The sequence below is a fragment of the Lipomyces doorenjongii genome (genome assembly GCF_038497915.1).
Source record: "Lipomyces doorenjongii strain NRRL Y-27504 unplaced genomic scaffold V1508scaffold_103, whole genome shotgun sequence".
NCBI classification, from domain to species: domain Eukaryota; kingdom Fungi; phylum Ascomycota; class Lipomycetes; order Lipomycetales; family Lipomycetaceae; genus Lipomyces; species Lipomyces doorenjongii.
Genome location: NW_027118170.1, coordinates 15238 through 39518, shown reverse-complemented (window position 1 = coordinate 39518; position 24281 = coordinate 15238). Strand labels below are relative to the sequence as shown.

Below are 24281 nucleotides of genomic sequence, written 5' to 3'. Positions count from 1 at the left end.
TCATGCAGATTCGCTGTCTTGCAAACGAGATCGCGTAGCTGCCAATGCTTAATTGTCACGCGGGCAGGGTGGGAGACGAAGCTATTGGTATTGACAAACGTGGATATCCGGCGCGACGTACTGCTATGCATTCGTCAGCAATTCGTACAAAGTATTGCGATTATTGGCATACCCTCCCGTCTCGATTGTCATATTCAGGGCTCGGCGAGTACGTGACCACTAGGGTACGAACTCCACTAGATCTACAGCTCTTAACACTGCGATCGAATGTATTGTATCGGCGAAAGTGATACCCGGAAGATCGGGATCAATAAGCCTTTGTGTCCGATAGTCAACGGAAGGTCAGTGACTGAAATGCAGAGAAAGAGAGCGGTCGAGAGGCACACCTAATGAGATCGAGTGGCGGCGACGACTATACTAGGGCACATCTGTCAATTCTTAACCTAAGTTAAACTCCCACCGAAATGCATTGACGACAACTTGGTCTAGGGCTCACTTATTTGGTCGACAGTTACGACGTCATTTTCCAGCGTCCCCTTTGTCACAGTCAAGATAAGGGGACCAACGTGATGTCGGAATACTATTGTTTCTCCATTTACAGCCGTAGGAACTCCTGTGCTATTTGACTGAACTTGCAAGTAATAAGAACGGCGCCTACATATGAGTCCATGGACCAGCAACGTAGGAGATCAATGAAAACTTCCGATGGTGGACTCAGGCAGTTGCCCGTTGAAATACAGTTGGCAGCTTATACTACCGCACGAAAGATAGACTTAATGTTGCCGCCAACTTTATCAAATATTGACCATTTTATGAGGTATCTGAGACTTCCACAATCGCCAACGATTAACTTGTCAGAAACCGTTAGGTTATCCGACGGCAAGCTTGCGGGAGCATCTGAGGAATAAATGAGTGGCGAAATGAGCTAGTCGCCAATGACGGACGCTCCGTTACCTCCAACCTGCAGCACGCACTACTTGTCCAGTATGTCTTATCCTGCGACACATTGTAGAAGTGTAGCGAGATTTCGTAATCCTGTGGAGGAGATTGCTGCGAGAAGACAAGGGCGTGCGTAAACAATCAAGTCAATATGCCTGACGAGTAGCCGCTCTGTAGTCAAAAAAGTGCGGCGCTCGCTATATACGCTTTCGAGTCTCCACAATCATCCCTCGTACGCAATTACGGTCTGGTCCACCGCAGTGCTCTAGAAAGTGACCTGCAAAGCGTTACTATTTACTCTCTTTATTCTCGCCAGCTAATGGCCCCGGGAACATATCGGTCTGGTACAGTCGACAACAGCTAGCTCGTTTGGCACAGCATCGCCTTAAGTGCACCAGTGCACAATTGCAGAACGATGGCCCGTGGCCGCAATGGACATAGTAACAGGCGGAATGCTAATACTTACGGTTTTGAAACGGGCCCGTATTCTACACCGGATCGCGTTCACTCATTCGCCCCGATCAGGACCAGCAACGGCGCCCATTATCCATCGTGGTGTATGACGTTCCTCTTGTTTGCATTTTTCCAGGCCATCTTTGCGATCATACCACTTAGTGTCGTCGCCTATTTCATATCTCTTGTCCGAAAACATAATACGAATGCAGACGTTCCACAATCATATGTCATACTTATTTCGGCTGCAACCACTACTAGCGTGGTGATTCTGGTCTCGACTGTGGCGATACTGTGTCATTTCCGTAGCGCTGGGGTCAATGATTCACATTTACGCAACGACGAGTGCGGATTGGAAAATGAAGGGAACATGCAAGTTGGAGGCGGTACAATAGATATTGATATACAGGCGCCAGGATATCTATGGCCGTTTGTGTTCGTGCTGTCTCAGATCTTCATGTCACTGTTCTGGATCGGGATTTTCGTGTATATCATGGTTATTTCCGGTGGCATTTCGACCACATGTTCGATTCCGAATGCAGACAAAATGTGTACCGGCCGTTATAAAGAGACGTGCCAGTCATATGTCTCAGCTTGTCATCTAGGAAACCTAATTGTGGTTTCCTGTGCATTGGATGCGTATGCCGTATATTCATTCAGGTAGCTGTAGATAATTGCTGACATTGGAGATAGATGCTTTTGGGTCTCTGGAACGATATCGATGTTCATAAATTCGGCGATTACGTACCGAAAACGAAGTTTATCTGGATTCAACGGCATTGCAGAGATATTCTCTTCGAGACAAGCTACAACTTCTCGTGCTTCAATGGCGGCCAACACAGTAAGGCCGACTAGCCGAATTCTAAGAGGCTCGTGGTCAACTCCATGGGTATTTTGGCGGCTCAAGACGAAAACATCTAGCGACAGCGCGGGCGAGAACACAATAAATTTGCAATACATGAGCAATTCGACCACATTCGGCCCAAATGTAACAGACGCCGTGACTGAAAATACAGCAACTGCGGGTGCAGCGGCGACTTCCATTAATCCATTTGACGATCTACAACTTACTCCTTCGCACCGCGATGGCACCAGAGCGCCAGGCACGCATTCACGGACAAGGAATAACAGCATTTCAAATATCAAACCAGATGCCATTCTGTCTTACGCGCATCGTCACAATGCCGCGCATACGCCACACCACCGTCCGTCCTCGTCTTCGTATGTTCAGCTACATGAACCTGTGGATAGTGGAGATCCAGGAATTTCCGCATATCCCGCGACCCCTGCACGGAATCTGACGTGACTTCTGCATATACTACGTTGATTGCGTTTAGTTGTGAATTTTCTTTAGCTGGCGATGGTGGATTATAAGAGTTCTTGCATAAATGAGTGTGACATATGTTCGTGTTTGGCTGTTCAATGTGACGCGGCGTTTGCAATTTTTTCTATAAATTTGGGTACTTATGCGGAATTCGGGGTGTGTATTTTAGAGACTATAATTACAAGACTTTCTAAGTTCGTAGACTTCCCTGTGATAGCATATACACTCAAACATCCCTAAAGTTGCCCTCTCTACGGAGATGTGAGGTCTTCTTAGCTGGTCTCTTAAGGGTCATCGGCTCAGCTGTCCAACTATCACACGCAAGATGAGCCGCACGAGCCGCATACAAAGGAAGTGGGATGTATAGACTGCAAGTGCGGAGAATCGTTCACAGTTAAAGCTGATGTCATAAGGGCAAGTTGAACTAATCGCCATTCCCAGAATACGGTATAGGATATTGTACGCGTTGGACAAGTTGTCCAGAATGCATTACTCATCTGCGTAGATCTCCGCTGTTATTGAGGTTAACGGTCATTTGATCCGAAGACGTGGTGGACCGCCCGAGCTGCCGAGGTCCCTAACCTCTGCATTATCTTGGACCTGATCCACCGCAAAATTCCAACGCAATTGGTCCGCACATGAATCTCCATAATAGACTGGAGTACCTTCCTCGGCTCAGAGCAACTTTCACGCTCCGCACCCCACAAAACAGGTTTTATAAACCTCGCTTCGTACTCTCGCTCCCCGAGAAATACCTCCGCTTTCAAGCTTCACTTCTAAAGGGCTACATCTGCGTGACATTTCTACATTATCAGCGACATAATTAACAGACTGGTCACACCAATACTCGACAGATCAATCACCAATGCCGCACGAACTACGATTTGACGGTCAAACCGTTGTCATTACAGGTGCCGGCGGCGGTCTAGGGAGGGCTTACGCTTTATTTTTCGGATCCCGTGGCGCTAATGTTGTCGTTAACGACCTGGGCTCTAGTTCCAAGGGCGAGGGCCACTCGACAAAGGCAGCTGACATTGTAGTGGAAGGTGGGCTTTGCATTGCTATCTGGTGATGTAGAACAATTCTAATGCAGAAATAGAAATTAAGAAAGCTGGAGGAAATGCTGTCTCGAATTACGATTCGGTCGAATTCGGTGACAGAATCATTGATACCGCGATTAAAGCATTCGGCAGCGTGCATGTGCTCATCAACAATGCCGGCATACTGCGTGATATCTCGTTCAAGAACATGAAAGATGCAGATTGGGACTTGATCCAACTTGTCCATCTCAAGGGCGCGTACAAAACCACCAAAGCCGCCTGGCCAGTATTCCGCAAACAGAAGTTCGGTCGAATTATCAACACTGCTTCCGCGGCGGGCTTGTACGGAAGTTTCGGGCAGGCTAATTATTCGGCTGCGAAACTCGGATTGGTTGGATTCACAGAAACTTTGGCCAAGGAAGGTGCCAAATACGGCATTTTTGCCAACGTGATAGCGCCTATGGCAGCCAGCAGAATGACACAGACGGTCATGCCCGAGGATCTGTTGAGTATGCTGAAGCCAGAATGGGTTATTCCTCTCGTTGCGTACCTTACGCACAAAGACACGGAGGAGACCGGTGGTATCTACGAGGCAGGCGCAGGATTCGTTTCAAAGCTTCGCTGGGAGCGATCAAATGGCGCTCTTTTCAAGACCGATGACAGTTTCACACCCGCATCGATTCTTGCGCGATGGTCTGAGATTCAAGATTTCGAGTACAATACACCACAGTACCCGACAGGCCCCAATGACTTCATGGCACTTCTCGAGTCGGCACGTGAACTGCCAGCCAACAAACAAGGCGACGTCGCCGTTGACGTGAAGGACAAAGTCGTCATTGTCACCGGCTCCGGGGGCGGTCTTGGTCGCGCATACGCTCTTTTATTCGCTAAGCTTGGCGCAAAGCTTGTTATCAACGATGTCGGAGACCCAAATGGTACGGTTAATGAAATTAACAAGCTCTATGGCGAAGGCACTGCAATATCTGATCGTCATTCCGTCGAGGAAGGAGACGCGGTCGTAAAGACAGCAGTTGACCATTTTGGAACCGTGCATGTAGTCGTCAACAATGCCGGTATCTTACGTGACAAGTCCTTCGCTAGTATGGCAGACGACCAGTGGGATCAAGTCATTGCCGTCCACTTGCGCGGTACATATAAGATTACCAAGGCAGCTTGGCCATACTTCTTAAAACAAAAATTCGGACGAATCGTCAACACTACTTCGACGTCTGGTATATATGGCAACTTTGGTCAGGCTAACTACGCTACAGCCAAATGCGCAATAGTTGGCTTCACAAAAACAATTGCGTTGGAAGGAAAGAAATACAACATTTTCGCGAATGCGATCGCCCCCAATGCAGGCACCAACATGACTCGTACTATCTTGCCTGAGGAGATTGTTCAGGCTTTTAAACCGGACTACGTAGCGCCTCTTGCCGTCCTCTTGTCCTCTGACAAGGCCCCTGTTACTGGCGAGATCTTTGAGACCGGCTCTGGTTGGATCGGAAATACAAGATGGCAGCGGACCAGCGGCGTTGGATTCGCTGTCGACAAGCCGCTTACACCTGAGGCCATCCAGGGGAATTGGGCGAAGATCACTGACTTCAGTGACGGCCGTGCAACTCACCCGAAGACCACACAAGAGAGCATGGCTGCGATTCTTGAGAATATGTCCAATAAATCCTCAGGACCTTCGTCATCATCTTCAGAGCAGACAGGCCCGGATTTTCATTTCGATTATGAGACTAGAGATCTAATCCTTTACAACCTCGGAGTCGGTGCTAAGGCGTCCGAATTGAAGTACGTGTTCGAGGGTGCGGATGATTTCACTGTCTTGCCTACCTACGGCGTTGTTCCATACTTTGGCGCCTCTGGTTCACTTGACTTCAGCGAGCTTGTTCCGAACTTTAATCCGGTAATGGTTTACCCATTTTATTCACGACAAATTTGAAACTAACTTTATTAAGATGATGCTTCTCCACGGAGAGCAATACCTGGAAATTAAATCCTGGCCAATTCCAACGTCGGGTGGCAGGCTCGTTTCCAAAGCCCATCTAATTGAAGTTCTTGACAAGGGCAAGGCTGCCTGCGTTATCACTGGTACCGAGACAAATGACGCCGAGACAGGAAAGCCAGTTTTCTACAACGAGTCAACCATCTTCCTTCGCGGATCTGGTGGTTTTGGCGGATCTAGCAAAGGCAAGGACCGAGGTGCTGCTACAGCTGCCAACACTCCGCCCAAGCGTGCGCCGGATTTCGTTGCTGTAGTCAAGACTACTGAAGACCAAGCAGCTATCTATCGATTGTCCGGCGACTATAACCCACTTCACATCGACCCTGCGTTCGCGGCAGTCGGTAAGTTCCCTAAACCAATCCTACATGGTCTTTGCACGTTTGGCATTTCTGGAAAACAGATATACGACAAGTTCGGAATGTTCAAGAACATTAAGGTTCGTTTCGCTGGTCACGTTTTCCCGGGCGAGACATTAAAGGTTGAGATGTGGAAGGTTGGCGGTGGCAAGATTGTATTCCAGACAACTGTTGTTGAACGAAATGCGGTTGCTATATCGTCGGCTGCCGTGGAGTTGGTAACTGATACATCGAAGTTGTAGATAGCTTGATGTATGACAATGATACGCGCCGAAGTATGAATGGAAATATTGGAGTTCCGTTTAGTGTCCGAGTATATTGCTGTATTCAAAACATTGGTGTATTTGTTGGCAAATGATGTAATGACGACCGTCGCTCAGAAACGCAACTCGTATAATCGGGATAGATCATATGGTCTTGAACTAATGAATGCGAGTTTGCATTTGCAGCCTCATGAAAGTTGCATTTGTAAAATCAAACAATGACACATTGCGCGTGACTCAATCGTAGTTTTGCTTGGTATTGATGGCGGGCTGCTTGTTGTGTGCTAAATCGGTGCTGATAATTACTCTAGAGAGCCACGCGGGCGCGCCCCCCGGCCCGCCCGAGAGAGAGGCTAGGGAATGATGTGTTCTCGGTTCTTATCACGATAGAAGCTCTGACTACACTACAAGTCATTGCCATCTCTCCGTCACTGTGGCACTTAGACGCATATATTGATTGTTTTTCTAATATTCTTTGTTTAGAATATTAGAGACGCGGGAGCTGAGATATTCTTTACGGTGTTGATACTGTTAGAATCTATTACGCCCCGCGCGTCGAAATAGAGATAGGCTACAAAGCAACTCGTCGTTATATTATTTGTGGATATTATACCAACTCAGCAGGCTGTTATAGCATCGTTGTATTAGATTTCAATTTAAGAGAGGATACAGCATGGCCAACGTGGATTTTCTCGGCAAGGCGATCGACATCGTGCAGAAGGCGATTCAGGCTGATCAGGCCGAGAATTTTCAGGAGGCTTACAAACTATACTCCAATGGGCTGGAGTATTTCATGACGGCTCTTAAATGTACGTGTGAATTTTCTTAGGTCAAGGGCGTGGATGCGAGGCGAAAAAATATGTATGACTTGGGAACAGCTGCTGACAAATTGGTGCTGCAGATGAGAAGAATGCGAGAAATAGAGAGATGATTCGCGCGAAGACAGCCGAGTACATGGATCGAGCTGAAAAGTTGAAGAACCATCTTGAGAATTCGGAAAGTAAATCCAAGAGAGCGATCGGTGCCAATGGAAAGGAACAGGGCAAGTCCGGTGGCAAAGCGAAGTACGTGTACGCTCTTTGATATCCAGTTACATGGATGCTAATTACGGGGAAGAAAGAAAGGTGACGATAGCGATGAAGATGATGCTGATAGCAAGAAGCTGCGGAGCGCTCTGTCAGGTTCGTTCCCATAACTTCAATAATTTTCGACAAGGCTGACGACAGTTTTAGGCGCAATTCTATCCGAGAAACCGAACGTACGATGGGAAGATATTGCTGGGCTAGAACTGGCAAAGGAGGCATTGAAAGAAGCTGTCATTTTGCCAATTAAGTTTCCCCACCTGTTCACCGGTAATCGAAGACCAGTGTCCGGCATTTTGCTGTACGGACCGCCGGGTACTGGTAAATCATTCCTAGCCAAGGCCGTCGCTACTGAGGCTAATTCAACATTCTTTTCCGTCAGTTCCTCGGATCTTGTGAGTAAGTGGATGGGTGAATCGGAAAGATTAGTCAAGCAACTGTTCAACATGGCACGAGAGAACAAGCCATCAGTTATCTTCATCGATGAAGTCGACGCTCTGTGCGGTCCGCGAGGAGAGGGCGAAAGCGAGGCGTCACGAAGAATTAAGACAGAATTGCTGGTGCAAATGAACGGTGTCGGTAACGATGCCAGTGGTGTTCTGGTCCTGGGAGCAACAAATATTCCATGGCAGCTGGATGCTGCTATCCGGCGGCGGTATGTTTGCTGCACGGGCCAAATTTAGAATATTGCTAACTACATACTGCAGGTTTGAACGACGCATCTACATTGCATTACCTGAAGTCGAGGCCCGAACCACGATGTTTAAGTTAAATGTAGGGCCAACGCCTTGCGAAGTGACACAAGCTGATTACCGCGCTCTTGCGGAAATGACCGAAGGGTATGTTCAGTTATTGAAATATAGTGTAGTAACCGACCTGACGATATGGGGTAGGTACTCTGGTCACGATATAGCCGTAGCGGTGCGTGACGCGCTCATGCAACCTGTGCGAAAAGTCCAGATGGCAACTCATTTCAAATGGGTGGATATCGACGGCAAGCGGAAATTAACGCCCTGTTCACCTGGCGATCCAGGTGCAATTGAAATGTCATGGATGGATATAGCTGGCGATGAATTACAGGAGCCACCATTGCTCTTCAAAGATTTCGTGAAGGCCGTCAAGAGCTCACGACCGACTGTCAATGCAGATGATGTAAGGAAGCATGACGAGTTCACAAAGGACTTTGGTTCAGAAGGGAATTAGATATTGCTTAGCTGTAATTAACTTCTTGTTTTGTTTATAAGTTGTTGATTATGGGTTCGGGCATTCGCAAGATCGGCAATTGTAGTTACCATTCATGTTACAGCCGGTGTTTATTTTCGCATTTGATCATGTACGTAGTGTTTTAGTAATATCAATCTATTGATTCCATTATAAATTGTTGCTGGAGAAACAGGATACTGCGAGGATTAGCTGGATGTCGAAGTCCCAACCACGTAGCCAATCACAGCCCAGTTGTGCCTGTCACCTTAAAGCCACCCAATCGGGAACTGAAGCTGTCGCCTTAAAATCCCTTTTCAACATTCACATTACTTCACGCACTTCGAGTTGGTTATTAATATCGGAAGGTACGTCAATAATTTGTTTCATTGAAAAGTGAGATTTATTTGCTTTCCGTGTCGGACCCAGTACTTACGTTTCCCGAGTCTGTAACAATGCGTGTGCAGTACAGATACAATCCCAGTGTTGTCGGCTTCACTCCCCAGGTCGTCGCTCGATGGTAAGTGATTTAGTCTTTATATTATATTACCGCTTCATATCCCAACTTCGGGGATTTGCACAACGAGCAACTCTGACATTAAATGCAAAGGGTTCCCATCTTCGGTTTCTGGGGCGGTGCCCTAGGCCTTGGTGCACTTTTCTTTCTCGAGCCGATTCCCCGTGTTCGCAACGTCATTCTTCAGAAGATTCCTGTTTTGGGCTCGTACTGGGATCGTCCTGTTGACCCGAACGATTCTCCTTTCTAAGCGCACAAATCCCTGCAAAACAGAAATACATAATTGGAGACTTCGGAATATTGCCATGACGGATAGAAAGGAATTGGGAGTTATCGTATTGGAATAGATATCAAGTTGGAGCTAAGTATACTGTGTATGCGCTGTTGTTAGAGGATTATTCAATTGTAACATATTTTCCATTGCCATAAATTGGACAATGTCACAGCGATTGTCAAACGCGATGCTTTACTTTATTGTAGAAGCAGTTTTCGGCGATGAGTCGTGGGTTCGCCATTAGTATGTGATGCTTTGACACAGGAATAATGGATATCTGTCGCATTCTCTACAAATGGGCACCCGGTCTATGAGAAAACACGAAGCTTGATCGCTTAATACGTATGTCACACTCAGTACACAAGCTGCCTGACGTCGGCTATTTGGGATTCCAAGCTTCTGCGTCATGGGAGTTACTTTGAGCCGTCACTATGTATTGTGTGTCTGTCTACGGCTTTGCAAACAGGGTATTTGTGGCGTGCTCGTTGTATTGGAAATTATCCTCTGTGAATTTCCTATGATTTTTGAGATAGCTGGCCAGAGACAAGTTATATGCCAAGATACAGTCAAAAACACGATTCTCGTGCCAGGTAAGGCAATACGTTTTGGTGTCTGAATTCTCAGATTTGGGCGCGAAATATCCTCGATAAGCCGATATCTTTCCTATATCTTGGACCCTCGTTAAGACGACATCAATTGCTGGAAACATAACATTTCCTTAACGAGGTCCGACTCTACGCAGTCGTTTACCAATAGTCCTTGTCAGCCTGCAGGTTTAGGGTTTGGTAGCTGGCGCCATCCGGTAAGTTATGCACCTTGGCGACTTCACCAGCACATTCCAACTTGTAACATCCGCGTTCCATACCCCTAGACGTACAGCAATATCTTCACACTATCTTTGCGACCGAGAGACAAAGTGGATCAACATTCCTGGACGTTGCTACTAACCTAGAATTAGTTTTTGCAGTATTCAGGTGCGTGCTACTTTACATATATCTAATTGGGTCAGAATCGGATTACCAATGGATGGGTTCATACACGTTTCATTGGCGCCGACTTATGATTGGTACTTGAACTCTCCCTATTGTTCTCCGCAATCTGTGACTATAATTTTCAATGTTGACATTACGGCTGAACGTCGATGACATTGATTTTCTGCTTTACGAATGTGGCACGTGTACTTATATTTGTTAGCTCGCTAGCCTCAGGCAGTCAACCTAAGATCGCCGAGTAACCGCCACCATTTGGTAAACCCCGCAAATAGGAGAGCACTAGCAGTGGTTTGATAATGGGACAAGCGGCTTCGACACAATCATCCGACGATGCCATAGTTGACGAATTACTAGCATCGGGCATTTCGGCGGAATCATCGGTGGCACAAGCGTCCCATTCCGATCAGTCACTACTATCGGACAGTATGTGCGATATGGATGGGGAGTTGCCAATAACAAATGATGATCTACGTGACATTGCAAATGCTTCATCCTCTGCTAGTAACCGACTGTCGCGTCGAGTGTCATCCAGTCAGGACAACAGTGAGGATAAAGAGTCGTCATGCCCATCATCTGCTCAAAGTACATCCACGAATCCGTCAACACGTTCTCGTCGTATATCGCGGCATCTATCAAGCTTACGTCTATTACAAGCACAACCTCGATCGTCATATAGTACTAGTGACGCGTCAGCGGCACCTGCCTCGTCCGCTACGGCCGAGAGAGTGCATTCATCCTTCGAGCCATTTAGGAGGAGGCTATCGAGCTCCAGTTTACGGTCTATTCACGATACTCGAAGTGCCCGGAATTCTCAATTGTCAGGTCGACAATCGATCCCGACGTCAACTTCGCGAATACTGGGGGGTGGCACCAGCTCTGACGAGGCCTTTTCATCATCCGCTTCTGTCTTACGGAGACGGAGAGAGTCACCGACACACGAAGAGCAGCAGGAAAGGCGGAATGCAGCGCGAGACTTTTTCCGGACTCGATTCTCGCGTGTTCGAAATTCTCTTACATCGCATTCATCGACGTCGTCATTTTCGACGCCACGAGCATCTACAGATCATCCATCCCAGGATTCACCTGAAGTGGCATCCGCCCATACAAGTGATATTTCACTCGTTCCAGAACCGACATATGTCCGTCGCAGACCACGGCCAACCGCGGCTATAACGACTACTGCACTAAGTGGGGAAGGTGGTACATCCCCCCCAGGGACTAGACCGAGTCCTCCAATACTTGCGGCGCCTCGTCGTAGCTCCCGTGTTCGTTCTCGCGCGTTCGGGTCGACTGCGTCTGATACTACGTTTTCTGACTTTTTGGAGTCAGCCGGAGATGAAATTATGGCTTCCGCAGAGAGTCCTGGGAGGCCACGAGGAACGGAGGACCAGGCGCAAGTACTTTCGCGTCTTTTGTCGGTGGCTGCGGCAGCAACCGCCGCTAGTCTAGTTGGCGGATCCACATCGCAGTTACTATCTCGCGCCTCTTCGGGATCACGTCGAGGTTCAAGAACCCAAACGTCTCGACCCTTGGGTGAAGGCGCTACGGATGAGCTAGTTTCCACTGGAGATATCCTCAATCATGACGGTGACGGTTTCGGTGACGAAGAGGATCGATCTGCAGGCGTAAGTGCCAACACGTCGCATGGAGACCTGTTAGGCGACGCTGATAGCAATAATGTTGTGGATGGTACATTCAGTGAGTTCTTGCGCTCGCTCCAGACAGGAAGGCTAGCACAAGAATTACGACAAGAATCTGCAGCGGGTAATCGAGACGGATCCGGTTCTGTAGAACCAGTCGCGCCGCTCAATTTTTTCCGCATGTTTAGGTTCCCTTCGGAGGCTGTCAACACTAACCACAATAACAACAGCAATTCCACCGCAGGCGAAAACAACGGTGGCTCGGGGCGAATGATTCCGGTCATTATTGTCGGTATCAGATCTGTGCATAGTCGCGGTCAAGGACATGCCAACGATTTGGCGGCGGACATTTTGCCGACCATGGCAGATGCACAAGCGTCAACTGATGGCACAGCCGGCAGACGACGGCGCAGATCAGATGGTAGCACGGATTATACTGACCGTGGAAGCAGTGCAGTTAGACAAAGGCGCGGTGGCTTGTTCGATGAGGATGTCGAGCTTGACGAAGGCGACGATAATGATGAAAATGACGTTGAGGATGAAGAGAACCACGATAGTGACGAGGACTATCATACTGAGGATGATGAAGATGAGGATGAAGAGGACGTTGCAAGCATAATCGGGACAGAAGAGTCGCGCGCATCCCGCGGCAGACAAACCCGCTCACATACAAACCTGGACAATGCTGACGGCGGCGACGAACCAGAAGATGATCATATGTCAATGTATTCTCGTCGGCGAGGTAGTAGAGCTCGCTCTGGGTCCGGTGACGCAAACGTGAATGGTGGTCGGCGTCCCAACGCTGACAGAAGTAGCGCTAGCGCTGGAGCAAACAATGTTCGGTCGTGGATCATTTATGTCCTCGGTGGACAGTATCCCGAAAATCATCCTATCCTCACAACACCGTCGCTGTTCAGTGATAATCCAACATATGAAGACATGCTCCTATTGTCGAGTTTTATTGGTCCAGCTAAGCCTCCTGTTGCTACTCAGGATGACATCGACAGATCGGGAGGCATTTTCGAGGCTAGTGAGGAAAATCTGGGTGAGAGATGTCTGGTGTGTCTCTCGGATTTCGAGGAAGGAGAAGAGTGCAGAAAGCTGCGACAATGCGGCCATTTGTTTCACAAGAAGTGTATTGACGAAGTGCGTATTCATTTGGAAGGATCTTATGAGTAATTACTAAATTCAAATAGTGGCTTACCACAGGAAGGAACTCGTGCCCGCTTTGTCGCGCGCCTGGAGTCGCAGAAGGTAAAAATAATACGGTGTCTAACGTGACTGCTGCCGCTGCGAATTAGTTTTGCATAGTACAATGGACGTCGCATCCTGTTGCATACGTCAGCTTCGTTAATGATACTTCACATATGCGTGCTTGGGGTATTATGAATTTAATTTGGGATTTTTGTTTGTTTGATTTATATCCGATATTGTGGTATTAGTATCATATTTTACATATGGATGGGAATGGTTCTTTGGAAGTAGCATCAATTTTTAAACGACGTACGGTTTGCATATTGTTTTCTTTAATCTCCTTTATTGCATGCTGTTATATATTCATGACTTTCGTATTGTATTTATATTTGCTCACAGTATGGATTATTTTATGTGGGCGTTGGACGACTATTGCATCTATGTGCCATTTTACTTGTGTAACGGTATGTATATAGTTTGTAGTGGTTTGTGTGCGTCATTTTTAATAAATATATAATCGAATATCTGAGTAACAATAAGATAATTGAAGCTTGTCATTTACAAAGAATATGAATAATAATCTTGGGAGCTGGTGGTGAGTGAGTTGCACGATCCCTTGGTCAAGCTGAACCTCCCAACTAGCACACCTCGTGAAAAGAAGGAACTTTTGAGTTTCACGAACACCATCAGATTGATTGCGATCCCAGATCAGATTTGAGTAATAAAATGTCGGCACCACGTCCGCAGCCAAATCGATCGCCGTCGATTTTAGTCACCGATGCGCGAACAACGCCAATGACCTCTTCCTCCCATACACAATCGTCATCAACCGGGCCCTCGCCGCATCGATTACCTCCATCTCGACGATTCTCCATAACTCCTTTTTCGCCGGGGAGTAATAACGGTCCTCGGTACGCAAATATTTCTGTGAGCAATATGTTATTCGATCATGGCGCGAGCGATATTCCGTCGTCGCGACACCGCTCATCGCCGCCTCCAACTGCACCAGCCAATTTTGCTCCTTACTCGACGTTTGCGAGGCGGCATAACCCTCGACATGCTGTTGGATTTGAGGACATGCCGATGAGGGTGAATCCCCGGCAGCGTGATCCGAGGATGGTTGTGTCGACGCGTGGGGTGGATAGCAATATTTCGAAGCAACGACGACAAAGAAGGCGGCGGCAGGAGTATCAACGCCGTGATGAACTGCCGACGCCGTATCGTGACGTTTCGTCTGATGAGGAATATAGCGACGAAGAGGATGAGCAGTATAAATATGACAAGGTTATTTATCTGCCGATGCCGCTTTCACCACCTCGATCGCCTGGACCGACAACATCTGCGAGTACGAGCGAAACGAGGAGAGTCACGGCGTTCCTCACGGCTGAAGGGTATCATCTAGGCAAAATTACAAGTTTCTTGACAAAGAATCATGGCGTGAAGGGTGCAAGAGTGTTTGCGGCTGGTAGTCCTGACGCGGCGTTATACGTGCCGTATGGATTACCGCTTTTGCCCGGAAGATCTGGATGGAGAATTCGAAGCGGCGGTGAGGTGAAACAAGCGATGCCGTCTTTAATGGATAAAGGTGACGATCCGGATACTGCGGAAGATAATAATGACTACCATGACTTACTGCAACGCCAGGCGGAGCTGTTCGTGTTTGCGTACGGCGTAATGGTGTTTTGGAATTTTACAGAGACGCAGGAGAGAGATATTCTCGCTGACATTACATTTGCCGATAGCGACAATAATTTGGGCATGATCACGAAGACTATACCAGAGGGAGATCGTGAGACTGAGGAGTTCAGCTTCGAATATTCACGCACGAGCAAGAGTCCGCGGATATCCAATGATGTGATGACATTAAGGGCAGTAGGCGGAAACGCGGATATCAAGCACAAATTGACAATGTCGCACGGCATCGCCCAGTCAACCAAGTTATCATATTTTGAGACCAAAATGGAAAATATCACCATGATGGAACTGGAGTCGGTACCGAAACATCTCGCTTTACAGGGATCGCTTGGCAAACTTACTCGTGAGGATATCATGAAGATTGAGGGTAGTCTGTTCAAATTGCGAGTAGACGTGAATTTGAGCAGTAGTGTGCTGGACGTGCCTGAGTTTTTCTGGGATGAGGAGCCAGAAATGCATGCGTTTTATACGGCTGTTCGAGAGTATTTGGAAATCAAGCAGCGGATTAAAGTGTTGAATCAGCGGTGCAAGGTCTTTTTGGACCTGGCGGATATTCTTGCGGATTCGATCGCGGAAACAAATATGTCAAGTATGTTGTGTACTACTTGGGAAAGCGACATCTTACTAACAGCGGTCAGGAATAACGTGGATCATTATCGGCCTCATTGTGGTATCACTGATGGTCACAACAGTAAGTTTCTCTGATTATGGGGAGTGGCTAATTGTGCTAATTTGTTTCAGCTTGAAATCGTTCTGAGATTCGAAACCCTTTCCAAGTTGAAGTCTCCACGGATCTCAGAGGCATGTTAAGGGTATATTGATGTGCTGTATCATTCCATGGAGTTTGTATTATGGTTCGGTTAGGAATATATTGTTATTAATCAATGGCGTCAAAACTGCCGGAATGTTAGTGTTAATATATTTGCGTTGATCACAGACTGTGCAATTTCTGCCTTACAATTATGAACTGATTCTGATAATTGAGGGAGAGTAGGTTAGGTCTCCGAGTCTGCTTGTGACTGAGCGCAGCGTATGTATGACCTTGCGATGCGAAAGGCTTCCGTTCATGGGTTTCCCAGCTGCTGTCACCATATCTTGTGCCAGGTGTGAAGTTACCCTCCAAAAACAGTGCGCTCAGCTGCAGTGGGTCAACGTGACGGAAAGTTCATCGTTCGAATCTCGATAAACATGCTAAAGCAGCAACCTCCCACCTCAAAGGATCTGTTCTGAGATATTATCGTGCGATTGTCGTCTGGATTGATGAGAAGCTTAACTGTCCAACTTCCTATGAATATTGGACGGCATAAGTAAGCCATTCTGACATGAGAGATGCTCTCCATCTCTGCTTGGTCCAAGGAGCTCAACTTCTGACGAAGATTGCCATTGAGTGGGAAAATGCGGGGCGGCACGGGAGTCATCTCAGCAGTCCAATATTAGCGTTGGTATTGACGACACCAATTGTCACTCCCTTTCCATCTTGCATGAGTGCGCTATCGAAAGTCTCTGCCATCTCTGCCAGTGGCTTTAGTTGAGGCAACAGATGCTATGAATAGCTCATCAGTGATGAATAATGGTGCCTTTTATTTCAAACATGGTTGTTTACGTTTTGGATAACGGGAAATGTCCAGGAAAGAACAGGCCTTTCTGCAATTGAAGGATTTAGCTTGGAATTCTCGTCAAGAGAATTGCAGGCAAAGTCAACCGAGATCAATGGTGGCAGAGACTTTCCAAGCACAAATTCGTCGTCCGGCCTTCGCGTCGGTCGGTGCTTGTAGTCAAGATCAGTTTCGCATTCAGACTTGTGATTCATGATAGCGCTAACGCCTGTTTTAAGTGACGCAACAACGATTTGGACATAATTTTGGCGTGCAGCCATTGCTGCCGTCCCTGAGTATTGATGGTGTGGAAATAAGTGAGCTGAAAATGGTAACCTCCCAACTACTGTTTCAGCACAGCCTAGAGTCTATTGTATATTAACATCCTGAGGTATAATTTCATTGCCGTCGATTGGAAGTGCACAGTAATTTCAGCGAATGTGACCTTTTAATTTTTGCGACTACCTTAAGTCGACAATAAGCTGAAATAAACCGAGCCGTGAACTGTCCCTGGTAATTATGTTGTAAACTCTATGAGTTGATCTCACGCGATTAGTATGTTCTTCTCTGTCGATAAAAAGTTATATCATTTGATGACTCCCGCGACTCACAACACAAGTCTATCGCAACGCCACTATCAGCCGAAAATCATATCGAATTGTCCCACGCCTGTAAATTTACCCCATTTAACTTGGTTTAAGTTAAGATGCCATCCCAATTTCAACATCCTACCAAGAAAAGCGAGTTGTTGCCTACGTTGCAGGAGCTGATTGAGTCCAATCCGACGGACGTACCAAAAGAAGCTGCGTGGATCTGGGGCACTGATGATGAGGTATGTCTATTTCAATTACCAGTTCATAACTGGCATTTTAACAACGACTACCAGGTTGGACGACTGAACCTCCTGTCTCCGGAGCTAGTAAAGAGAGTGTCTCAATCTGAGCCCAAATTTGGCCTCGTGTCTTCTTTGAATTGGGACCTCACGCTCCCACTACACCCGCCATTCGGGCGTCCTGCGCTCAAGTACGACATTCAAGCCAACGCGAGCGCGTTGATCCACGATGACACGGTGATCATGAACACGCAGTCCGGCAGTCAGTTCGACGGAGTCCGCCATTTCGGGCACATCTCCTGCCAAGTCATGTACAACGGTCTCACGCGCGACGAAATCGTCGGTCCAAATAAGTCGTTGCGATGCGGGATGCAGGCATGTAGCAAGCATGGTATTGTTGGTCGCGGCGTCTTGCTTGACTTTGCGCGGTATGCAGAGGAAAAAGGGATAGAGTATGATCCATTTAGGAGATACGGCATTTCATTGGAGCAGTTGCAGGAGATCGCTGCAGTCCAGGGCGTTCACTTCGAGCTTGGTGATATATTGCTTATCAGAACGGGGTGGATGAAAAAATACAACGATTTACTTGCTGAAGGGAATATCGCTGAGCTCGAGCAAACCGGAGCTACGGCTCCTAATGCAATTGGTATTGACCAGGGAGACGACATGAAGTACTGGCTTCACGATCAGTACTTTTCTGTAGTCGGCGGCGATCAGCCTGCATTCGAAGCCTGGCCTTCTCGAACGGAGGAGTGCTTGCATGAGTATTTGTTGGCGTGCTGGGGCGTTTTGATTGGCGAGATGCTCGATCTCGAAGATTTGGCTGAAAAGTGCAAGAGCACTGGGAAGTACTCTTTCTTGTTCATGAGCGCGCCGTTTAATTCGCCTGGCGGCGTGGCTACTTTTGCTAACGCCTTGTGCGTATTGTAAGTCTTGACATATAGGTTACTAGACGCAAAAGCGGAAAGCAACTATTTTTCTGAATGAGAGTGTGCCGAAGGTAGACTATTAAGAGACTGAAGTCGGAGACTCCAAAAAGTGTGACCTCGATTTCTGAGATATTCACTACCGTTCCTTAAGAAGTCTAACACATGGATTTATTTGTAGTGAGGTAACGCCGTGGCTTACTCAACAGCCATACGGATGTTGAGCCAACTGACGACGAAGCTTCTCCTCGGCCTCCTAAAAATGCATGAAATATCGAGATGGGAATGTAATCCACAGACCGACGACGAGATGGGAGCTCGAAGGGTTTCATACCTGTGTCACATAGAGACCTCAACCGTAATTAAGAGACGGCAATGTTCTCGCTATACAGAAGTGCACTCATGTCTTGCATTCACGGGTGGTGTTGATAGTAATGCTCAGAGTCGTGATAGTTATCAGAAACTGTAACTAACGACTGCAGTCGGGCGGTATTGGCATATTTGGATTCAGACCCAGCACACAATCTTGTGCGTGAGCCTCGGGGCCACACGTAACAGCGTCTATCTCCGAAGCTATTGCCGAAGTCGGAGTTAAATGCCATATTTTATGGATTTACAGTCTCGCACGAGATGATTTGTATCTGCAAAGCATTTCTCCTGACAATCGCTTCGGTCACTCATTAGAACAAAATAAATTGGAGGAATAATACTCCGGAACAATCTTCCACCAGAGCAGCAATCATAACTCCGGGGAAGGAGCTCCTCACTCCTAGCGCGCAGTACGTACATAAACGTGCGTCAGTGGCGTTCCATAGCCTGCTGTGTGCACTGAGATCTCCGAGGAAGCAACATTGCGTCCGTACGGATTATTATCGATAAATATATGTTATACCGCATTATAAATCTATCACAAATAATTCTAATAGAAAAAGCATATTACTTCTCAGGCTGTCCGTATCCCCATGGGTTATTCGTAGTCCACTTCCACAAATCCCTGCACGCATCCTCAATGCTAAGTTCCGCTGTCCACTGGAGCTCCGTATTCGCCCTGTCAGGCTTCGCCGTCAAATTCACGACATCACCCTTTCGGCGACCGACAACTTCGAGCGGAATTGTCTTGCCCGTAGCCTTTTCGAAGGCGTGCACTACTTCGAAAACAGTACTGCCGTTGCCGGTACCGAGATTCCATGGACGCGCGAAACCCTCACCATTCTCGCCTTCAGCAGAGTCAAGCTTTGCGAGCGCTGCGAGATGGCCTTTCGCGAGGTCGACAACGTGGATGTAGTCTCGGATTGGCGTACCGTCGGGAGAGTCCTTGTAGTCGTTGCCAAAGACCTGTAGCATTGTTCTGCGACCGACAGCGACTTGGGCGACGAAGGGGAGGAGATTGTTTGGGATACCGCGCGGGTCTTCCCCGATACGGCCGGATGGGTGGGCGCCGATGGGGTTGAAGTAGCGCAGAATGCCGACTTTGAGATTCGAATCCGCGGCAGCGGCGTCGGTGAGGATTTCCTCAATGATCATCTTTGTGTGGCCGTAGGGCGACGTTGGGCCTGTCGGACACTCCTCGGGGATGGGGATCATGTTTTCAAACCGCGTCGCATCACCGTAGACGGTTGCCGACGACGAGAAGACGAATACGGGAGTGCCGTACTTTGCCATTATCTTGAGGAGGACAATGGTGCCGGACACGTTCGAGTCGTAATACTCGAGCGGAATCTTGGTCGACTCGCCGACCGCCTTCAGACCAGCGAAATGAATGACGGACTGGATGGGGTACTCACTGAATACCTTCTCCAACCCCTCCTTGTCTCGCAGGTCGACAGGGAAGAACGGGATCGTGGAGTTTGTGAGCTCGCTGACACGACGGATAGCTTCCTCGGATGAATTACAGAGGTTGTCGACGACGACGACTTTGTAGCCTGCATTGATGAGCTCCAGCACGGTGTGGGAGCCGATGTAGCCTGCACCGCCGGTAACCAAGACGTACTTGTCTGCTGTCATTGTGATAGTGTGAACTTGCTGAATTGGCGATAGTGGAGGCTTGCGGAAGGGAATGTATATGATATTATTATTTTTCTGAGGGCGGAACACGTCTAGTTGGTTACTGCGTTGACTCGAGTGCCAAAGTCGATTGATTGTGCGGTTGCGCCTGCGCTGCTGCTGCTGCTGCGCTTTTGGGACAACGTGGGCTGCTGCACCAATAGTAAGTTCCAAATGCGGATGTCGAATGGCATGCGCCAAACGCCCCTGTGCGGCTCACTAAAGCGGAGGTTAGGGCTTCCTCCGCACTGCGCTTGCGCTTATGAGACGATCAATCAATCTTCGTCGCCTCGAATCATTCGACCACAGCAGCCATGTGGCAACTGTTCGGGCTCGCTCTCCAGGGTCAATAAAGGTCTCTGTTCATTCCTGGACGACAGTCGTCGGTCCAACACTCATTTATCCCACTGCATCATGACAGGCACGTTTGATTTCAACAACGATTCCCACCGCCGATACAATCCTCTGACTGATTCCTGGGTTTGTGATCACGCTAAAAGTAAATTTTTGGTCGTGATCAGAATACTAACTATTACTGTACAGGTCCTGGTATCGCCCCATAGGACACAGCGACCATGGCAGGGCCAGCAGGAAAAGACCAGCGCCGGCGGCTTGCCAGAGTACGATGCATCGTGTTATCTTTGTCCTGGCAACGTCCGCGCGACGGGTCCCGTCAATCCAAAGTACGAATCCACCTTCGTCTTCGTGAACGACTACGCGGCCGTTAAAGTTGACCAGCCGCCGTATGAGCAGTCTGGTTCAGACGACGACGATTTGAAGTCCCGGCTATTGCAGGCGCAGGGCACCCGTGGGACGTGTTTTGTGATTTGCTTTAGCCCGAAGCACAATGTCACGCTTCCGCTAATGAGTGTGCCGGAGATTGGAAATGTGCTCAATACATGGACGGCATTGTATAACAAGATGAAGACGGAGACAACGTTCCGGTACCTTCAGATCTTCGAGAATAAAGGCGCGGTCATGGGCTGCTCCAATCCTCATCCTCAGTAAGCCACTCTTTCGGTTTTTTGTCTTTGCGATAGAGCTGACGGACAAAGTTGCCAGGCATGGTGCACCGAAAATTTACCCTCCGAACCGGCCAAAGAATTCACAAGTCTTCGCTCCTACAGGGCCAAACACGGCACCTGTCTCCTTTGCGACTACGCAACTGTAGAACAGCAAGACCCCATCCGCATCGTCGTCCAAAACGAGTCCTTTATCGCACTCGTCCCATTCTGGGCTGTGTGGCCGTTTGAGACTTTAGTTCTTGCCAAATCGCACACAGCATCTCTTGTCGAGTTCTCTCCGAAGCAAAAAACCGATCTAGCCGAATTGATCCAGAAATTAACAATCAGATACGACAACTTATTCCAGACATCCTTCCCTTACTCAATGGGCTTGCATCAAGCACCTATTAATCCCGTAGAAGACGAAACCCAGCTCTCGCATTTCCATATGCATTTTTACCCACCGCTGTTACGCGGGGCGACGGTGCGCAAATTTTTGGTCGGCTTCGAGATGTTGGGCGAGCCGCAGCGGGATCTGACAGCTGAACAAGCCGCGGACAGAATCAGGGCTGTTGAAGAGGTACATTATTTGTTAAAGTAGTTTTAGCGGCAGATGTCAGACTTATAGGGTTATAGAATCGAGGAAAAAGTCATCAAATATTAATTGATCACATGTCTATTGTCTGTACTAATAAGTAGACAATATCCTTGTGCATCTTATCTACATAAACATACATTCACATAAACAAATCAAAAGTCCATAATGCAACCACAAACAGTAACGTTCACCAAAATGCATCGCCTTGCCCATATTGACTGAAAACCAATGGCACCGACACCAGAAACATGTATCCGAGAGAAAAAAGGAGGAGTCCATAGAAATTACGTGAATATAAACGAAGCAAGAACTAAATTAAACGTCCTCTATCTTAGCGAGAGCAGTCCCATTCCCAGGCCTAATCGCAAAAACCGCCTCTTCAAGTTGGCTTGCTGAGAGTCCAGGATACCTGACGGCGTAGTACTCCTTCTTTAATCCATTAATCACATCGGCAACTTTGTCTGCGCGCACGAGCGACACCGTGCATCCGCCCCATCCGGTCCCTGTCATCCGGCTTCCTGCCGCACCGTACCGCCTCGCGATCTGAGTGAGTTCGTCGACTTCTGGACATGAGCACTCGAAAAAGTTTGCACAAGATGCCTGTGACGCATTCATTAACGCACCCAGAGCGTCGAAATAGGGCCTTGATTCTGATCCAGACAGCGTGCGGAGGTGGACCGTTGATGACGCCAACAGGGACGAGAAGCATTTGACGCGGAATGATTCCTCAATCACGTGAATAGACCTGTCCCGTAAATTCAAATACTTGGCCCGGACTAACAGTGTTAGTATCACCACATACTCTAAAACATAGACCATGAAGAAAACGTACTAGGAAACCGCGTCATGTACTTGCGCACCATATCTTCAGTCTTTTGCCCCAATTTCTCCGCAACCTCGTCCAACGAATACTGGTCTCTGTCAAACGTCTCCTGAACTCGCCTAACAACTTCACGCACAGCACGCTCTTCAGATTCTCGATCGCCCATAGTCCACCCTTCTTGCTCACAAACGCGGTCATAAAATCCACGCAATGTCCCACCAAACCCATCTCGAATCTCGAGCCGTCCGACGTTATATTTACGCGCGAGGATTTCGGCCGCAAGAACAGTCTCCACCACGCGAACATTATACGTATCCGGTCCGGTTTCGGCTCGATTGGCCGCCACGACCAGTGAATTCGCAAGAACAAAGCAGAGAGGAGGTACTGTATCGAGTACACGGACAGGTTTCGCGGACACAAGCGGCCTAAAGTCAACGAGTAATGCGTGGTCGCGCACGCCGAAGACGGAAGCGGCTTGGTCCATGCCTCCAGAATTCACACCAAGGACTCGTTCAGAAATGACTGATGAGTTGACTAGAAACGACTTTTCGATCATCGACGACGTCGTTGCCGCTAGTACTGCCAACAGAGATGAGCAGACAAAGGCCGAGGACGCGGAGAGACCTGCACAGGGCGGAATGTCGCCGTCGACAAGGATGCGCATGGTGGGTAATGGCGAGGTTTCTGCGGCACATAATTTCGAGAACATGAGCGCGCCTTTGAGGCCAGCGAGGAAGTACGCTGACCAGTCAACGTCTGTCCCGGTTGTGCTGATTTCGAAGAACGGATCTTGGAAGTCGCGTGTGTTGAATACTCGGGTCGGATATTTCGACGACGATACGTTTGATAATATGATCCTGTCGTCGGCAACAGGATCATTTTGCGGTAAGACACAGACGGCGACTAGGACATCATGGACCGTTGCCATTGGAAGGACCGGGAACCACGAATAGTCAATATGTTCACCAATCAAGTTCACTCTTCCCGGCGATCGCGCAACGAAAGTCATCGGGCGGTCATATAACGCTTTGAATCGTGCGACTAGGGCGTGCCATCGAGAAGTTTGGTGAGGAAGATCGACGGAGGAGTAAATATCGTGCAGACGAGTCACTGTCGGCACAAGGTCCTCGGGCGGTGGAAACGACAGAGGAGGAGAATATGTCGGCGGCGGAGAGGGATGCGGAGTCGTCCACGGCGACGGCGACGCCGGAATGGACGCAGAAGCCATATATTTTTGTTTTGCCGTGGGCTATGCAGACTATAGTATATACCCGTAAATCTCAGGTGGTGATGGACGAGTGCGCGGTGAAGGAGCGCTCCTGCTGCTTGCTGCTCGTCTATCTCTGGGGACGGGGAAGCCGGGAATTGAGTCTGCCGCCCGTCACCGCAAAGCGCCGCAGCATCGCACAGCCACGCAGCGCTTGCGCTTATTCCCCCCTCGTGTAACAAGTGGCGCGGGTGGAGCAGAGGATGCTGG

At 48.3% G+C, this 24281-nt stretch overlaps 10 protein-coding genes across 10 annotated transcripts; 8 read left to right on the top strand and 2 right to left on the bottom strand.

Annotated features, from left to right (window-relative positions):
- Window positions 1–1159: 1159 nt before the first annotated feature.
- V1508DRAFT_392874 (uncharacterized protein) lies at window positions 1160–2898 on the top strand. The gene is made up of 2 exons (XM_066937967.1): window positions 1160–2031; window positions 2086–2898. The coding sequence occupies exons 1-2, from the start codon at window positions 1355–1357 to the stop codon at window positions 2696–2698; spliced, it is 1290 nt and encodes a 429-aa protein (XP_066792773.1). The 5' UTR covers window positions 1160–1354; the 3' UTR covers window positions 2699–2898.
- Window positions 2899–3413: 515 nt separating this feature from the next.
- On the top strand, window positions 3414–6493 carry V1508DRAFT_426757 (uncharacterized protein). Its single transcript, XM_066941606.1, has 3 exons — window positions 3414–3762; window positions 3816–5671; window positions 5724–6493. Exons 1-3 carry the CDS (start codon window positions 3582–3584, stop codon window positions 6366–6368), a joined length of 2682 nt encoding a protein of 893 aa, XP_066792772.1. The 5' UTR covers window positions 3414–3581; the 3' UTR covers window positions 6369–6493.
- Window positions 6494–6780: 287 nt separating this feature from the next.
- Window positions 6781–8845, top strand: V1508DRAFT_392868 (P-loop containing nucleoside triphosphate hydrolase protein). The gene is made up of 6 exons (XM_066937966.1): window positions 6781–7198; window positions 7291–7453; window positions 7506–7570; window positions 7622–8126; window positions 8179–8310; window positions 8365–8845. The coding sequence occupies exons 1-6, from the start codon at window positions 7063–7065 to the stop codon at window positions 8672–8674; spliced, it is 1311 nt and encodes a 436-aa protein (XP_066792771.1). The 5' UTR covers window positions 6781–7062; the 3' UTR covers window positions 8675–8845.
- A 281-nt stretch (window positions 8846–9126) lies between these two features.
- V1508DRAFT_406796 (cytochrome b-c1 complex subunit 10) lies at window positions 9127–9438 on the top strand (the record flags this gene model as incomplete). Its single annotated transcript, XM_066938800.1, has 2 exons — window positions 9127–9191; window positions 9282–9438. 2 exons carry the CDS (start codon window positions 9127–9129, stop codon window positions 9436–9438), a joined length of 222 nt encoding a protein of 73 aa, XP_066792770.1.
- A 909-nt stretch (window positions 9439–10347) lies between these two features.
- V1508DRAFT_24494 (uncharacterized protein) lies at window positions 10348–13516 on the top strand. The gene is made up of 4 exons (XM_066936369.1): window positions 10348–10436; window positions 10665–12855; window positions 12910–13240; window positions 13291–13516. The coding sequence occupies exons 2-4, from the start codon at window positions 10751–10753 to the stop codon at window positions 13393–13395; spliced, it is 2541 nt and encodes an 846-aa protein (XP_066792769.1). The 5' UTR covers window positions 10348–10436; window positions 10665–10750; the 3' UTR covers window positions 13396–13516.
- A 498-nt stretch (window positions 13517–14014) lies between these two features.
- V1508DRAFT_435426 (uncharacterized protein) lies at window positions 14015–15793 on the top strand (the record flags this gene model as incomplete). Its single annotated transcript, XM_066942065.1, has 3 exons — window positions 14015–15572; window positions 15622–15674; window positions 15725–15793. The coding sequence occupies 3 exons, from the start codon at window positions 14015–14017 to the stop codon at window positions 15791–15793; spliced, it is 1680 nt and encodes a 559-aa protein (XP_066792768.1).
- A 1491-nt stretch (window positions 15794–17284) lies between these two features.
- Window positions 17285–18340, top strand: V1508DRAFT_406794 (uncharacterized protein; the record flags this gene model as incomplete). Its single annotated transcript, XM_066938799.1, has 2 exons — window positions 17285–17410; window positions 17465–18340. The coding sequence occupies 2 exons, from the start codon at window positions 17285–17287 to the stop codon at window positions 18338–18340; spliced, it is 1002 nt and encodes a 333-aa protein (XP_066792767.1).
- Window positions 18341–18866: 526 nt separating this feature from the next.
- Window positions 18867–20526, bottom strand: V1508DRAFT_24272 (uncharacterized protein). Its single transcript, XM_066936364.1, has one exon. It carries the CDS (start codon window positions 20338–20340, stop codon window positions 19273–19275), a length of 1068 nt encoding a protein of 355 aa, XP_066792766.1. The 5' UTR covers window positions 20341–20526; the 3' UTR covers window positions 18867–19272.
- Window positions 20527–20667: 141 nt separating this feature from the next.
- Window positions 20668–22124, top strand: V1508DRAFT_426739 (galactose-1-phosphate uridyl transferase; the record flags this gene model as incomplete). Its single annotated transcript, XM_066941605.1, has 3 exons — window positions 20668–20859; window positions 20923–21383; window positions 21435–22124. Coding segments are annotated over exons 1-3 (1072 nt in total), but the record flags the coding sequence as incomplete, so codon positions are not given.
- On the bottom strand, window positions 22022–24204 carry V1508DRAFT_392853 (ribosomal protein S5 domain 2-type protein). Its single transcript, XM_066937965.1, has 2 exons — window positions 22814–24204; window positions 22022–22757 (listed from the first exon to the last, which is right to left on the bottom strand). The coding sequence occupies exons 1-2, from the start codon at window positions 24030–24032 to the stop codon at window positions 22297–22299; spliced, it is 1680 nt and encodes a 559-aa protein (XP_066792764.1). The 5' UTR covers window positions 24033–24204; the 3' UTR covers window positions 22022–22296.
- Window positions 24205–24281: the final 77 nt, after the last annotated feature.

What these genes read in the sequence shown, in the direction of transcription:
- V1508DRAFT_392868 (XM_066937966.1), top strand. Translation starts at nt 7,063, where the DNA reads ATGGCCAACGTGGATTTTCTCGGCAAGGCGATCGACATCGTGCAGAAG. An exon ending in AAGTCCGGTGGCAAAGCGAA is followed by an intron (nt 7,454 to 7,505) that starts GTACGTGTACGC and finishes ATTACGGGGAAG; the next exon opens with AAAGAAAGGTGACGATAGCG. An exon ending in CTTGCGGAAATGACCGAAGG is followed by an intron (nt 8,311 to 8,364) that starts GTATGTTCAGTT and finishes GATATGGGGTAG; the next exon opens with GTACTCTGGTCACGATATAG.
- V1508DRAFT_24494 (XM_066936369.1), top strand. Translation starts at nt 10,751, where the DNA reads ATGGGACAAGCGGCTTCGACACAATCATCCGACGATGCCATAGTTGAC. An exon ending in GGTAGTAGAGCTCGCTCTGG is followed by an intron (nt 12,856 to 12,909) that starts GTCCGGTGACGC and finishes TGACAGAAGTAG; the next exon opens with CGCTAGCGCTGGAGCAAACA. An exon ending in ACAAGAAGTGTATTGACGAA is followed by an intron (nt 13,241 to 13,290) that starts GTGCGTATTCAT and finishes AAATTCAAATAG; the next exon opens with TGGCTTACCACAGGAAGGAA.
- V1508DRAFT_426757 (XM_066941606.1), top strand. Translation starts at nt 3,582, where the DNA reads ATGCCGCACGAACTACGATTTGACGGTCAAACCGTTGTCATTACAGGT. An exon ending in AGCTGACATTGTAGTGGAAG is followed by an intron (nt 3,763 to 3,815) that starts GTGGGCTTTGCA and finishes ATGCAGAAATAG; the next exon opens with AAATTAAGAAAGCTGGAGGA. An exon ending in TTGTTCCGAACTTTAATCCG is followed by an intron (nt 5,672 to 5,723) that starts GTAATGGTTTAC and finishes AACTTTATTAAG; the next exon opens with ATGATGCTTCTCCACGGAGA.
- V1508DRAFT_24272 (XM_066936364.1), bottom strand. Translation starts at nt 20,340, where the DNA reads ATGACAGCAGACAAGTACGTCTTGGTTACCGGCGGTGCAGGCTACATC.
- V1508DRAFT_392853 (XM_066937965.1), bottom strand. Translation starts at nt 24,032, where the DNA reads ATGGCTTCTGCGTCCATTCCGGCGTCGCCGTCGCCGTGGACGACTCCG. An exon ending in GTACATGACGCGGTTTCCTA is followed by an intron (nt 22,758 to 22,813) that starts GTACGTTTTCTT and finishes TAACACTGTTAG; the next exon opens with TCCGGGCCAAGTATTTGAAT.
- V1508DRAFT_392874 (XM_066937967.1), top strand. Translation starts at nt 1,355, where the DNA reads ATGGCCCGTGGCCGCAATGGACATAGTAACAGGCGGAATGCTAATACT. An exon ending in GTTTCCTGTGCATTGGATGC is followed by an intron (nt 2,032 to 2,085) that starts GTATGCCGTATA and finishes CATTGGAGATAG; the next exon opens with ATGCTTTTGGGTCTCTGGAA.